The following is a 15,769-nucleotide window of genomic DNA, read 5'->3' on the forward strand; positions in this document are numbered from 1 at the left end:
CACGAATGGCATTCTAGGTATATTTGAAAACCTCTGTGGAAAAAACCTGCTGCAGTTTTTGCTTTCTTAACGCTACCTATAATTAATTTATTCCTATTTCTAGTTTTATAATTATGTATATCTCTATTCCTTACTATATGATTATTAAAATATTTAGGTAATAGATTCTTATCTAGCTTATATACAAATTTTAAAGTACTTAATTGAAGACTATTTCTAATATCCAACCATTTCAATTCATCTTACATATTAATAATATTCTTACGTTTCCTCACATTCAAAATTGCACGCATTGCTCTATTCTGCACTTTCTGTAGTTTATCAATACACACTCCACTAAATAGATTAAGCACTGAAGCGCAATATACAGTATAAGTCCGTACAAAACAATTATGTATTAATATTTTACTTTTTGTAATTAATAATTTTTTTTACCTCCAAATTACACCAATAATTTGAATCGTGATTATGATAGTAGGTGCGTATTACTCACTACTATTATGTATTCAGTCAATGGGTTCAGTTTATTGGCAATTTTCTCGAGTTGCTTATACACAGGGTGTGCAATTCATCCGACGATTTTGTTAACAATTTCCCAGTGGAGGGTAGGAGGGGTTCGTATAGCTACTTTCCAGTATGCAAAACCGGGGCTATCCTCGTTTCGTTCGCCGGGTCCGCTAATGAAATTACGCTTTGTACTCACGAAAAGTCCCGCAAAAAGAAATTAACATGAAAATTAACTGGACTTTCTCTTCTCTTTCAGAGACGTCGTTCAAAGTGGCCGGAAAAATACGTCCGAAGGAAGAAAAAAAAAGAAAACAATTTTCTTTTGCCGCGCGAAATTGTTTGCGATGCGCTCGAGCGCGCGAATATTACGAGTTTCTTCGCTAATTCGAAACAATGAAAATTTTCCTTTTAACGGTCCTCCGTTTATTTTTAATTGTTATTTTTAAGGAATGAGTATGGAGGTGGCTTCAAGAGGTGTGTCGGCCATCTTTCGTTTTTTATTACCGTTGTTATATTTTGACAAATTTTCTTTTTCACAAATGCACAAATTATTTAATAATTGGAAGGGAATAATTCATTATTATTTTTAATTGTCGAGTATAAAGATAAGTAGTAGTATACATACATATATGTAAGAAAGGTCTGAACGTGTTGAAACTGCCCGAGCGTGTCAAGACAATGGAAGCGCAATTTAGTTGTTCTTTTTAGCTACAGTATTTATGTTGCAAATCATATTTATATATAATATCGCTATTCCATCTGTGTGTCTGTGTTTGTGTGACTGAGATAACGCTCGCCGTACTATAATAGTCGTTTAATAACAATATTATATACTACGAATAATAACAAAATAAAAAAAGTTCTATATATACTGTTCGATGCGAATATTTCCGCTAAGTAAATAGACCGAAATAATATACCGCCATGTATTGAAAACTTATTTTTTCTATCGGTGTTTTATATTGTTTATATGTAGATAGGTAGGTAGTTTTTACCATTTTTTTTTTTTCATATTAAAAAATTAAATATATTTAAAAGGTATTTGAAAAAAAATCGACCGCGTGGGGGATCGAACATATTTCTTTTAATTTTTTTTATTAAATCACTTACGCTCCGCTACAAATGGTTGCAAACCACACGGCCGCACTCTCATTTCGCTGCATTCTGATTTCATACTTTTGTCTCGGCTTTTCCGATTTTAAACTTGCCAGAAAGATCCAACTCAATTTTAAGAATTGCCAATCATCAATGTACATCAAAATGTCATCTGCGCAACCCCATGAATATCTCGTCTTTCGTACATGCTGAAATTCAAACAGTCAAAATTCAATCGAAATGAGCATGCAGACGCGTGGCTTGCAACCATTTGTAGCAAACCCGCGAGTCGTTAATTGAGTCTAGATCAATGCTACTCAAACTATGGTCCGCGGCCCATTACTGGTCCGTGCACCGGCGATAGCCGGTCTGCGGGCAAAGAAGTAAATAAAAAATTAAAACAATAGCTTATGATAACGTTGTATCATCTCATCCATTTCATATAACAAATTATATGATATTATTATTTACGAGAGAGGAGAGGAGCCGTCCGTTTTCCATTCTTCACATGTATTATTTTCGATAAATTACTAAATATATATATAATGTCTCATAAATTGTATACGTCAACAAATTACAAACCTCTTTCACTCAAATATGCAATAGTTTATTAAACATGTTCCCATTAGTGTAGTTCATGGAGAAGCAGCCATGAAAAAACATTATAGTATTTCTATTTCCCACCAGATGACGATCCACGAAAGCGAAAAAGATGGATACGAAATCCATTTTTGCCATGGAATGATATATTAGTTAATTTAGAAGATAAAATAATTGATCTACATATGAAGAATTCAAAAATAATTCTACAAATTATTATAAAAGAATTAAAAAATAATTCTACAAACTATTATAAAAGAATTAAAAAATAATTCTACAAATGAAGAATTAAAAAAGTGTTTTGAAACCACAACTTCCCTTGCGTACTATTGGATCAATTTGAAAGCACAACTCTTACCAAATCTTTAATACCATGCACTGAAAACTCTTTTACCTTTGCGAGACTGGTTTCTCAACCATGAGTTTAATTAAGACAAAATATCGTAATAGTGTGAATATTCATGATTCATTATGTGTGGAATTTTCTTCGATAAAACGACGACTGGATAAGTTGTCTAATAACAAACAAGCTCATGTCTCATTAGTTTTTTCTTTCATTTTCATTTTTCATCTTTGTCTAAGTACATACATATATTATATATGTTTACGTACATATGTACTTAGACAATTTTAATAAATGTTACTACTTAAATTTAATACTATTTTTATTTTTTATATGAACAAATTTTCACTCATATACATATAAAACCTTTTTATTTAAAAATATGATGCTGGTCCGTGAGAATTACTGAAAAATATATGCTGGTCCGCCAACTGAAATAGTTTGAGTAGCACTGGTCTAGATTGCTCTACTTTTCCCCTTTTAATATGTGAAAGAATATAATAAAAATATCGAGGATTATATGTCATCGGGTACAACACTACTATAATATGTATTCCTTAATTACCTCTTGACAGAGAAAAGCTTGGTTTTCTCGATATTTTTATTATATTCTTTCACATATTAAAAGGGGAAAAGTGGAGCAATCTAGACTCAATTAACGACTCGCACATCGAACAATAACGCGGCTGTTAGCCCGCCTATCGCGTTAATTTATTCGAACATCGCGACTCGCGGAAAACCGCGATAGCGAACTTTTCCGAGACACAATAGACCCCCACAGCCTCCATCTACACCCCCGGAGGGAAAATATGTCCCACTCTCGGTTGTTTAATGTAAGTTTTATACCGTGTTTTTATCGGCACGGGACAAAAGGGTGAGATGCCCCGGGCTGGGCGTCTGGAACAATTAAAACGTAAACAGGCTTGGTTGACTAACGGTTGACAGGAAAAAGGCAATTTCGGTCTGTGTTCGAGGGGGTGTCTTGGGGGGCTTATCTCGACAGATAATGGGGAGTGTGGGGTGGGTCCGTTTTGAAATTTATGCGGCCTGAAGAAGTCGGTCTCGCCTTTGTCGTCCTCTTCATCGCTGGCTTATCAAATTGTTTCGAGCTTCCCTCGGTATTATGCAAAATAAAAAGCTTAAAGGACTCTCTCGCCTTGCCCTGAATAAATATTGGGTGGGTGGGTGTGAGTGGGTGGCCCGTTAGACTCGAACAGATCAGCCGACTCATGCTCTCTGAGCGAAAATCTCAAGTCGTTTGCGGTGTGAAAAAGAAGACCGTGTTTTCTTTTTATAGGTTTTTAAGCGTTGATAATAAGACCACTGTGATAGCTTTTTATCAGATTTCGCATTGAATCTGGGAAAATTTGGCAGAATGATCGTTCACGGTATTGGAAATCTCATTGAATATCGACTACTACGATAATGAATTATGTACATACTATATATTAAAATAATATTTGCTGATAATAAGGAAATAAAATAAATTAAGAATAGAAAAACAAGGTTTTCCATGATTACTCATAGCCAGCAGCATAGATCAATAATTACACTGAGCAACAAAAAATCACGTTTTTGAGTTACCAGAGCAGAGACTAACTAATCTTTATTAAATTTGACCCACTAAATTCGAATATGATAATGATTTTTGTTGGTTAGTGATCGTTTACGAGATAAGAGCGTTTAAAAAACTGCGCAGTTTTTACAGTTTTTTTTGCTTTTACGGTCTTCAACTCAAAATCTAGCTGGAGCGATCAAAGCATATGTTCAATTGAAATAAAAAATAAAATATACATAGGTCTCCATATGTATATGTCACAATGAAATTATAATAGAAGTGAAAATATGTATATTTTCACTGACCTTTCAGTGAAATCATAACCAGTTACATTTTCAGGGTTGGTTTTATGCATTTAAGATTAGGTTGTTAGGGTAAGTATTATTTAAGGGTTAAGTTAGGTTAGGTTAAGGGCTGGCCCAATTCATTTAAGATTCGGTTGTTAGGGTTGTAAATTCACTATTTGATACATTTTCACTGCTTGAATTGGTGTAAAAATATTTTCAATTAAAATATGCTTTCACTGTAACATATATACACGTGTATATTCGTAATAGTTACACATATTTGGCGTTGAATTCAGTCGTAAGGCTTTAATTAAGTCTAAATCTGTAGGACAAAAACGCAAGTAAGTATGCAGGTACGTATAGATGTGCCACGCATAGAAGAGCGGGTTTCACGGTCTGGTAATATACAAAATCGATTAATGGATATTAAATTAAATTCGGGCGAAACTTCTGGTGTAATTTTGCGAGAGTTGATACGACTTCGTGTATAATTTAGACGCAGATGGAAACTCGGCTGGTGGAGATTTTAGCGCACAAAGTGTGTAATAAACCGCGAATAATCAAACGAGGGGGCGAACGCGCGCCACAGTTCGTCGTATTTAACAAACTGAAACGAGAGACGAACGACGTCTTCCACAAAGGTCGTACGTGCTTCCAAATTAATGAGGTTACAAGACATATGTACGTAAAAATCCTGCTTTCATGATCTGCTCCCGATTCCAAAAGGTCTCAAGTCGAAGTAAACAGTATGTATGTAAATATCACAGATGAACTTTTGAGTACGAATGCCAGCACGAAGTAGTCAGTTACATTGTTATTTCAGTCTACAATTGGTATTTAAATTAAGTTTATTTCATTATATGGTTAAGGATATGTTTTAATAGTATTTTATTTACATATATTGGTATATAAGGAAGGCCTAAAAGGTAAACCCCAATGTGCTTTCCTGGCAAATTAGAAACATTACAGCATTTTTATGACATAAAAATGTCGACTTCGTTACTCTCTAATGTTGGAACGAGTCCAAAAGAAATTCCTTAGATTTTTACAAACCTCCTTTACGTTTCACTTACGATTACAATTCAGAGGGCAATTTACCTCTTATCCGATCGTTTTCATACTTTGCCATATTGCTCATTTTGGTCATCAATATACGTAAATGTATCCTCTGCCATTACGATGGTGCAAAAATATCGTGCAAGACGCGTTTGAAAACGCTCCCACGAAAAAGTGTTTGACGTTTATCCAGCGTTTGTTTAGACTATTCTCACTTTTCCGCCATGTCAGATTTCAATTGTTTAAACGACTATAACTTTTTTTTTTTCACTCTACATTTTATAAAATTTGCTTTATACATAGGTTCTCGTTATCTCTAATATATAGATATTTATAGTTTTAACTCTCATATGTATATATAAATTTCAAATTTGGCGTATAGCTTCGTGTAATGGCATATAGCTGCTATATATCGATTTACGGCCAAATGTGTCAGATCTGATATTTCACAGCTAGAACTACATCTCTTCACTGAGCGTTATCTGCGAGATAAGTTCAATAAGAAGTTATGTTTTATCTAATTGTTAATATCATTTACAATAAGTTTTCCACCAACAAACAAAGCTGAGCCCCATTTGACGTTTAACCCATAACCTCAAATTTCAGTTGTTTCTTCCTCCAAAACAAGATTTTCACGGCACGCCACTGACGTAGTTCAAGAATTCAATTATTAAATTTCTTATGATATTTTTAGGAGACAATGAATCTGAACTGGTTTTGGAATACATTCCTTCGGTGAATGAATGGACTAGATTAGCAATCATGCAACAATTTTCAGAGCATCGTATTCAAAGGGAAGCTTTTCATCATTGGTGGCATTATCGTTCAAACTGATACGCATTTAGAAAGTGTCGAGTTTTACAATCCGATTGCAAATCTATGGATAGGATTTACAAAACTACCACAACCTGCAACCACACAACTACACAAAAGGCAATTAAATACATCGAGATATTTGTTGACGAATTTCCAGCATTTATAAAAATAAGCGAAAATCGAGATGCTGAATAGCTCGAATTTTACCAGGGAGAAAGGACAGAGTTGCCAATTTTGTGGAACGTTTTTAATGAAATCAGATAAATTTTCAAACTCTGGTAGGAAACGATTGACTTTGGAGCCTAATATCCAAAGTCTGGCCAGCATCACACACCAGGGATAGAACCCGCGACCACACAATTGAAAGCATAACATCCAAACCATTGATCTATGCTGATATTTATAACTCAAATAAACATTTACATATCTTTATATTGTAAATAAATTGATTTATTATAATAAACAGATTTACGATAAAATAAAAACTATTGTAAAATTGTCAAAAGTCAGGACGGGAAGTCGGAATATCTATCAAATAAAATTCACGAAATTAATTATGGAATGTTGTGCCTAGGGACCTAATCGAATATTGGAATATTCGTATTCAATTATATTCGCCCCGTTTTCAATATTCATAAAATTAATCGGATATTATTCGTTTTTTTATAAAGTAATTTAGAAAGTTACTTTGTAACGTCCAAAATCCTGCAGCGGAAGATGAAGATATAAATTTTATATTCACACAATATTGAAAATATTGTAAACGAACACTATTCTCAATAACCTAAAGATTATTAAAAAAATTCGCTCAATTGTAAAAATGTTTAAGACATTACCAAAAACATATTTGATATTAAGGATAAATGTTTTTAAACAACATAAAAACAATTTTAAGCTAATACTCGATGATAAAACAAGATAGAATTCAATAAGTATCAGTCAATAAATCATTAAAGGATATAAAATCGAAAATTGTTACTAATGAAAAAATATATTTTTAATTGATCGATATTCTTCTGCCAATTGAAATTGCAATAAATAAATTAAGTACTAACAACGCTACACTGATAACTGTAGTAGGTGTTTACCAATTTTTATTTAAAACTTTTGAAGAAATAAATACTGATTTTAGTTAAACTATGTTACCAAAATATATCAAAACGCGAATGGAAGAATAAAGAAATACAACGCTAATTACGATAATATTATATTTAGAAATGGGAAAAGTCCTCCCTCTATGGGAACATATGAAATATTCATTACAAAAGGAGGCCGTTGTATTGGCATCCAAGATGTTGATAAGACGTTTTAAGGCTCAAAAAAACGAAATTACGGTCAAATTAAAAAGTAAAAACGTTCAATGCACTTTTATTTTAATAAAGTGTATTTTTGAAATGTGAGTAAAATTGTGATCTTTTTGATTTTGCTTGTTTGACTTTTTTCATATAATTTGTTTGTGTTTTCTTTATGCTTTCTATTTTTCTTTTATAATCCACTCTGGCAATTTACATACGCCATAGTGGAGTAATAATAGTGGAGTAACATAGTGTAATAATTTGAAACGCCATAGTGGAGTATAATTTTGTAAAAAATATATTTTTTTTATTTTTTATCACAAGAAAAGATAATAAAATATTTTATTCATATATGTATATATTTATTTTTTGAACATGGTAAAAATGTAAATACAACACAATATGCAAGTATGTATGTACATATATATTATATAGGGTAACATTTATCGGCACGGTAAATAAAAAGAATGCCCCTCTCTACCTCTCTACTAAGTTGACCGGAAATGGTACCTTCAAGGTGTCCTCTTATTTTAAGTTTTTGGATTCAATTATCTCCCAAACCGCTCAACAAATCAGACATATTTATATTTTTATTTAACAGAAATTATAAATTTTATACCGTAATATCTTTACCTCAAGCGGAAGTAGTAATTTTCTCCTAGCAAATCGAGGTTTCTGTTTTCCTCCGAAATCTTTAAGTACATATATCGGATTGAAATTTCATATCGAAACGTTTAAGCTAATTACCAAGTTACATAATAAACTACCCCTTAACATGTGTGCTCTTCGCGAGAAAATTCACATACATATATTCCTTGTATCAATGTGATTGAAAAAAAATAACATTAAATTTAATAAACCGGATGTGGGATTTTTTCTTAGAAAATTCAAAAATGATGTGACCACACGTTTTATTCCACATCCCTGAATGTATCAAGCAGAAAATTTATATTTGTATACTTTATGTTCTAAATTAGATTTAATAAGTTTTTGGTTAGAATTTGTAAACCGAAAGTAGTAATTTTTTTTCAAACAGGATTTCATTATTTTATTCTGAGCTTTTAAATAATTTTTATCATCTTGATGAAGGGTAAAAAAAAAATTTGACAACTGGAAGTATGTATGTATGTAGAACTTTTGTCTTGTGTGAGTTTCCCTACATTTGCGCTCAATTTGTATCGAAAGTGCTCTCATAGCACGTGAACGTGCATATACGTATGTTGCTTTATCGAATTTTGTTTTATATATTTCTTGTATTTCTCAAATACATAGCTAAAGTCGTGGGTTGGTCAGATATAATTTTTTTTTTCGATTCAAATAAATTTAATAAAAAACCAAATGATTTTATTAATATTGGAAATACCGAGCGAATTTGGTTAAAACCACTAACTAGTATATGTCGATAAAGTAAAGTTCGGTTGGGGTTAAACATTCTGAATACTCGTTTTATAATTAAATAATACAAGCTCGATTTCGATCATACATACATATGTATGTACGCATGTATGTGTATTTTTAATATATGATATTATCGCTATTATGAATATTGTTACAAAATAACAGAAAGATGCAAAATTTTAAAATAGCTAAAATATCTCAATATTTTATTAAGGAGAACTTCTGGCTAACAGTTTTATCTAAAACCGTAGCAACTTTGAAACAAGACAGAGGGAATATGAATACAATATGTAAATTTTAAGAAATCATTGTATTGACATTGAGATTGATATTAATTTCTTGCAAAGATCATAAAATAAGTGTTATCTTTTCAAATTTCGATTAAATGTTTATCGCAAAAGTATATAGATATCGATGAACAAATACTTCATACAATTGTAATTAATTTTCTTATTATACATATTTCACATATATTTTTGTAGATACAAATTTAGGTGTGACAACTGAATAAACCATAATTCTGTTTATCAAAAATTATCATTCATTAAAATCGGACTATAAATAACGATGGTTCCACTTTTATATGTACACGTATACTTTTAATTTTAAGAGCACACATGTCGCACACATGCTCACCAAATTTTATATTATATGTAACTTGGAATTAATCATAAACTTCTGGAGATTCTAGTTCAAAAAACCAAAAGGTTTCTGAGAAAAACATGAAAAACCCCCGATTCTCTAGAGTAAAAGTACTACTTTTGATTGAAGTAAACATATTTATACAAAAATCTAATTTTTATTACATGTAAAAAAATTCTGTCTGATCCGTTAAGCGGTTTGGGAGATAATTGAATCCAAAAACTTAAAAAAAAGAGGACTGCTATAAAAAGGGAGGTACCATTTCGGTCAACTTAAAAATCTGAAAAAAATTAACGTCCTATCGATAAGCATTTCAGTATCCGATACTAAATTTCAGTTTGATAGGACTAACGGTGTTCAAATAATCCTCAAAAGACACAGAAAATTCACATAATCACTAAACTTCATCTATTTTTACAACGAACATAAAGTAATTTAGTTATAAAATAGATCATGAAAAAATGTTTGTAAACTAATGTATTTTTGATGATGCAGTACATCCTTATTTAATTAAAATATTATACATGATTTCAAGACCAACGTCAAATTTCTTGGCGTTCTAGTATTAACTAAAATTGCTTATTTTTTACTACACGAAAAATATTTTAAATTTGCGTCATAGGATTTCAGGTTCTGTTATCACCATTGGGTATATATATGTATGTATGTTTGTATGTAAAGTTCAGTGCGAAAGTATGTAAGTACCTTCATCAGGGAAAAGCAGATTCTAGCAATAATATTCAGTAATAAAAAAATTTCCACACAATATTGATGCTAAATCATAAATTATAACTGAATTTTTACGGTATAGGATTCAACCGAAATTCGTTATCTGACCTGTAGACTTTTTATATCATTGATAATCTTATCGTATATCAATATATCTTATATTAATGCACTTTTTTTAGCAGTTTCGATTGGCGGATCCAATTGGATACACGTAGAGGTAATCGATATATCTTATTGATTTTTTTATTAAATGCCTTTTCGATATATCTTGCGAATTTCAGTGAACTGCCTTTATTTAAAAATGAAAATGATTTACAAAATATAATTTATTGATTGATGACAATCATTGATCTTAGAGTTTGAGGAATTATAAAAAATCTTTTATCATTGAAATGGCTGTTAGTGGAAACCAAAATTACATAATAGTCGTTGGAGGAATGGACAAGGATGTGAGTGATATTTTATATATTGTTCTCATAACAGCTTTATTGATATTCATGTTGCAATTTTTTATCGATATGTTCCTATAGATTGCTAAGATTATTGAAAAATACAATCCATATTCGTATGGGAATCCATGGGAAGATATTTACAATATAAATGAACCAATTAAATATTTTTCATCCGTTTTAATAGAAGATAAATTGTACCTATTTGGTGGATGGTTCAATAACCAAATAACAGACAAAGTGAGTTCGAAAATAACATATTGGAAATATTTATACCATTCAAAGACTAAAATATTTAACGTTTTAATTTAACAGGCATGGTTCATTGATTTGGCCAAAAAAGAACTTTTTAAACTTCCGTCAATGCAAGAAGCAAAGTTCTGTACTACAGCGTCATTAGTCGGCAATTCTATCTTTATTATTGGCGGAACTAATGAAGAAAATCAAGTTCTTGATACAATTGAACAGTAAGTGTCTAATATGAATAATAACTTTCTATTCGTCGGTTACGACTTTTCATCTTTTCATTTCAGGTGGGATATAAAGACTAATACTTCGAAAATACTAAATAAGAAAATGAATTTAAAAAGACATAGCCATGCTGCTGTTGTTAAAGATGGTGACATTTATGTCATAGGAGGACATGATGGGAAAAACGTAATTCAAGAAGTGGAATTCTATTCCACAACGACAAATAAGTGGAATGGTGCTAATTCTATGAATTGGAATCGAATGAAATTGGCTGTAAATATATTTTAATTATTTTTTAAGATTTTATTGTCTATTTTTATGTGCTTCGATAGAGACAGATGTATACACATAGAGATTAGATAATCGCAATGTTATCATTTAGCAATTTATTCCATAAACCAAAATTGTTTTCGTGTTAGCTGAAAAATAATTGATTTTGCGAAATGCGACTTACAGGCAGTTGGCGTGGAAAACTATATTTATGCAATTGGCGGTTCGAATGGATCGCAGGACCTCAATTCTGTTGAACGTTTCAACACAGAAAACAAAATCTGGGAGGAAATTGAAGATTTGCCATTTGCTGTTAAAGAACACAGTGCGGTTGTAGATAAAAGTAGAATTATTTGTTTTGGTAAGTTCGCACAAAATAATATATGATCCTTTATATTTTAAAGTGATATTTTTACTACAAATCCATACTCTTATGTGCGACAAAAGCATAGAGATTTTCACGGCACGCCTCTGATGTAGTTCAGAATTTCAATTCTTTATTTTCTTATGATATTTTTAGGAAGCTTTAAATCTGAACAGGTTTTAGAATACATTCCTATAGTGAATGCATGGACTAGAATAGGAAAAATGGCAAACAAGCGACGCTTTTACAGCGCCTTTTTCACAAATTTCAAACTTGAGTCGGACGAATCGACGGAAAACGTGGAAAAAACTTCAATCAAAAGTAAGTCGAATGAAAAATATTGAAATTCACATTCAATGAGAGAGTATTAGAAAAAAAATCAGATGTGAACAACCCATGACTTTATCTATGTATTTGAGGAATATAAGAAGGTCACAAAACACAATAGGAGCATTTCCGGGCAAACTGAGGGCAAATGTAGGAAAATGTAGAAAATGTACAAATGTTACAACAGAGAAAACTAGCGGTCGTCGGAATTATTTTTATCACTTAAAATCACTATAATTATTATAGATAAAATTAATTTAAAAGGTAAAATTAAAATAATGAAATAAAAAAAAATCTACATTCGGTTTACAAATTATGACCTTATCAACCTTAAGTTAGTATATGTATAAAGAATACAAATATAAATTTTCAGCTTTATACGTTCAGGGGTGTGGAAAAATCGTGGTCACAACATTTTTGACCTTTCAAAAAGGAAAAAAAACCACTTCCGGTTAGTTAAATTTAGTGATTATTATTTTTTTTCATCACATTGATACAATCATTATACTGTATATGTAAAAAATTTCAGTCCGACTCGGTTAGCGCTTTGGGAGATAATTTAATTCAAAAACTTAAAAAAAAGAGGACACCTATAAGGCGAGGTACCATTTCCGGTCAGCTTAAAAATTTACGTCTCATCGATAAGAATTTCAGTAACCGATACTAAATTTCAGTTCGATAGGACTAACGGTGTTCAAAAAATCCCCAAAATACACTGACACACAGATATTTTTTTCTAGATCATGAAAACGTGATCAGTGATTGTTTCTGAGTTCGAATCAGTCTAAATCTCAATATATTGTTACTACATAGATAGATAAAGTAAAAATCATTTACGTTTACTACCTTTAATGGATAATAATAAGTCACATACTATAAATCGAATAAATATAATTCAACGCACTCTCACTTCCCAAAATATTCAGAACTTCGTTATTTAGTTTCCAGCAATTTCAAACAAGAGCCAGAAGAACAAACGAATAAAAACGAAGAAAAAACTGAGTCATATGAATCGACGAAAAACGTGGAAAAAACTGCAATCAAAAGTTAGTCGAATGAAAAATATTGAAATTCATATTCATATGAGATAATTAAGGAAAAACAAAACATACGTTTTCTACCTTTAATAGATAATATTGAATCGCACTGTATACATTGATATAAATATTATTAAACGCACACTCACTTCAGAAATTCGTTATTCAGTTTCCAGAAATTTCAAACAAGAGCCAGAAGAACAGACGAATAAAAACGAAGAAAAAACTGTAGACAAACCTAAATTAGGTAAGTCGGGTAAAAATAATTAAAACCACATTCAATGAATAAATTTTAGAAACTACAATCAAACATTTGTGTTACCTTTCCTGAATTAGAAAATAATAACACTTAAATTTTTATTTTTATTTATTCTATTATGAACTTTTTTTTATTTATTCTATTATAACTATTCATGAATTCAGCATTTTAACGAATTGCGCGTAAAATATATATATGTACATACATATGTATATGTAAACAATATGCATATACATACACACATACATAGATATGATTTGTATGATAAAATACGTAATATATGTATGTGTACGGGAAACAATAACGTATGGCATACATTTTAATACCAATATAAACAAGTTTTTATATTCATTATGTATGTATATAAATTATAGGCATAGACAAAAAACGAAACACGGGAAAACTTTCTAAGCTGATCAACCGATTCGAAATAAACGATTTTACCCACAAAAATAAAACAATCTCAGAAAATTCCAAAACTGAGGTACTAAATTTAATTAAAATTTTGGGTATTTAGTATGTAACACGATGATCACTTGATTAATTACATTTTCAGTCACACAAATCTCCAGATTCTCTAAGTCCACAAGCCTCTACATCGGTCAAATTCACGAAGTCAGATAATTCACTTAATGATTATTCTTGTATCCAAAAAGAGATCCTTGACATAAATAGAGAAAAAATTGCATTGGTTGGAGACGTTTTTGTAGAAGTGAGTTTATTTTCATAAGTGCTTTGTTGTATCATAAACATGAAATTTTCATTAAATCTCTAATGTGTTTTTAGGACGCAAATACCATCGATATATACGACGGCGAAAATAAAAGCTGGACGCTATCGAAAAACATTGGATTTAATAAATGTAGATTTGCGTCTGTCATTGTAAAAGATTCCTGGTTGCTTATCATCAGTGGAAGAAATTCTTCATGGCAAACACTGACTTCAGTAACGTTTTACCAGTGTTGTGAAGTGCGAGCTTAAATGAATCGGAATATGATTGTCTTTTATTTTTTTTAAGGTGGACTACATTGATTTGAAAAACGGTCAGAAACATCTATTGAAGCCGTTGAATCAAGCTCGTGTAGATTTCTCAGCAGTGACACTTCGTCGCAATTCGTCCACCGATGTCTACGCCATTGGTGGTTTTGAAATTACAAACGCCGAAAGTAGGACGGGAAATATTCTATCTTCAGTGGAGAGGTGATAATAAATAAATTGCATTCACTTCATTAGATCGATTGAAAGAGAAGTTAACGTTTATTGATTTCGTATAGGTGGAATAGCGACACCAAGATTTGGGAGACGATCTCTCCATTGAGGGTGGCTATTAAAGGTCATAGTGCATGTGTCATTGCCGACCGTATTTACGTGACAGGTGGGCGTATATTTGAAAATAATAAAGATGAATGTCTTAATAAAGTACAAATTTATTCAGTGGAGTCCGATTCTTGGACATACGGCACTCAGATGAATCAGGCAAGACAGTCACATTCGGTGAATATTAATTAATTTTACTTACAACTATCTTAAATAATATAAAACGCTCTAAAATAAAATGAACTTAATTTTTATATCACCATGTTTAGAGCGCCGTATTCAATGGGAAGCTTTACGTCGCTGGTGGATATATCGTACAAACTGATACGCGTTTAGCCAGTGTGGAGTTTTTCGATCCAATTGCAAATGTGTGGCAAGAATTTACTAAACTACCACAACCAGCATCCGGAATCAGTCTCTGCTGTTTCGAAAATAAATTACTTTGCATGGGTAAAGTATTGTTTTTTAAACTTTATTTGAATTTATAGACCTTAGATGTTGAATACATATATTTTTTTGATTATCAGGTGGAAGATATTCGACATTGAAATGTTCAAGTAATGTTTGGGAATACGACGAAACAAATAAAACTTGGACTGCTTTTAAACGTCTTAACATAGCGAGATCTTTTTTTAATGTTCATATCATTCCATATAATTCACTTATTTGATCGACTATTGCTATTTTTTTGCATTTATTAGAAAATAAATCTTGTTTAAAATAGTCATTAGATATACTTTATATAATAATGTTATTTAGATTATTTATGAATATTTTTTTTGAGAAATATAATTACTTTTATATTGTAAAAAAAATCGATTTATTATAATAAATAGATTTACGCTAAAATAAAAAATATAATGAAATTGTCATAATTCGGGACGGGAAGTCAGAATATCTATCAAATAAAATTCACGAAATTAATAATTTCTCGATTACATTACACTGT

At 31.1% G+C, this 15,769-nt stretch overlaps 1 protein-coding gene across 1 annotated transcript; it reads left to right on the forward strand.

The window, feature by feature from the left end:
- The first annotated feature begins 10,509 nt into the window (after positions 1–10,509).
- On the forward strand, positions 10,510–15,368 carry LOC143917355 (uncharacterized). Its single transcript, XM_077438835.1, has 16 exons — positions 10,510–10,543; positions 10,683–10,775; positions 10,857–11,015; positions 11,091–11,242; positions 11,309–11,519; positions 11,703–11,877; positions 12,037–12,201; positions 13,149–13,253; positions 13,414–13,491; positions 13,878–13,987; positions 14,060–14,215; positions 14,290–14,448; positions 14,522–14,703; positions 14,778–14,979; positions 15,090–15,275; positions 15,348–15,368. Exons 2-16 carry the CDS (start codon positions 10,719–10,721, stop codon positions 15,366–15,368), a joined length of 2,118 nt encoding a protein of 705 aa, XP_077294961.1. The 5' UTR covers positions 10,510–10,543; positions 10,683–10,718.
- The last annotated feature ends 401 nt before the right edge of the window (positions 15,369–15,769 follow it).

The sequence above is a fragment of the Arctopsyche grandis genome, chromosome 9 (assembly GCF_051622035.1).
Source record: "Arctopsyche grandis isolate Sample6627 chromosome 9, ASM5162203v2, whole genome shotgun sequence".
In the NCBI taxonomy this organism is placed as follows: Eukaryota; Metazoa; Arthropoda; class Insecta; order Trichoptera; family Hydropsychidae; genus Arctopsyche; species Arctopsyche grandis.

Bases quoted from the DNA above. Each gene is read 5' to 3' on its own strand.
- LOC143917355 (XM_077438835.1), top strand. From the start codon at position 10,719: ATGGCTGTTAGTGGAAACCAAAATTACATAATAGTCGTTGGAGGAATG. The intron at 11,243-11,308 runs GTAAGTGTCTAA...TTTTCATTTCAG, and splicing joins GTTCTTGATACAATTGAACA to GTGGGATATAAAGACTAATA. The intron at 14,704-14,777 runs GTGATAATAAAT...GATTTCGTATAG, and splicing joins ATTCTATCTTCAGTGGAGAG to GTGGAATAGCGACACCAAGA.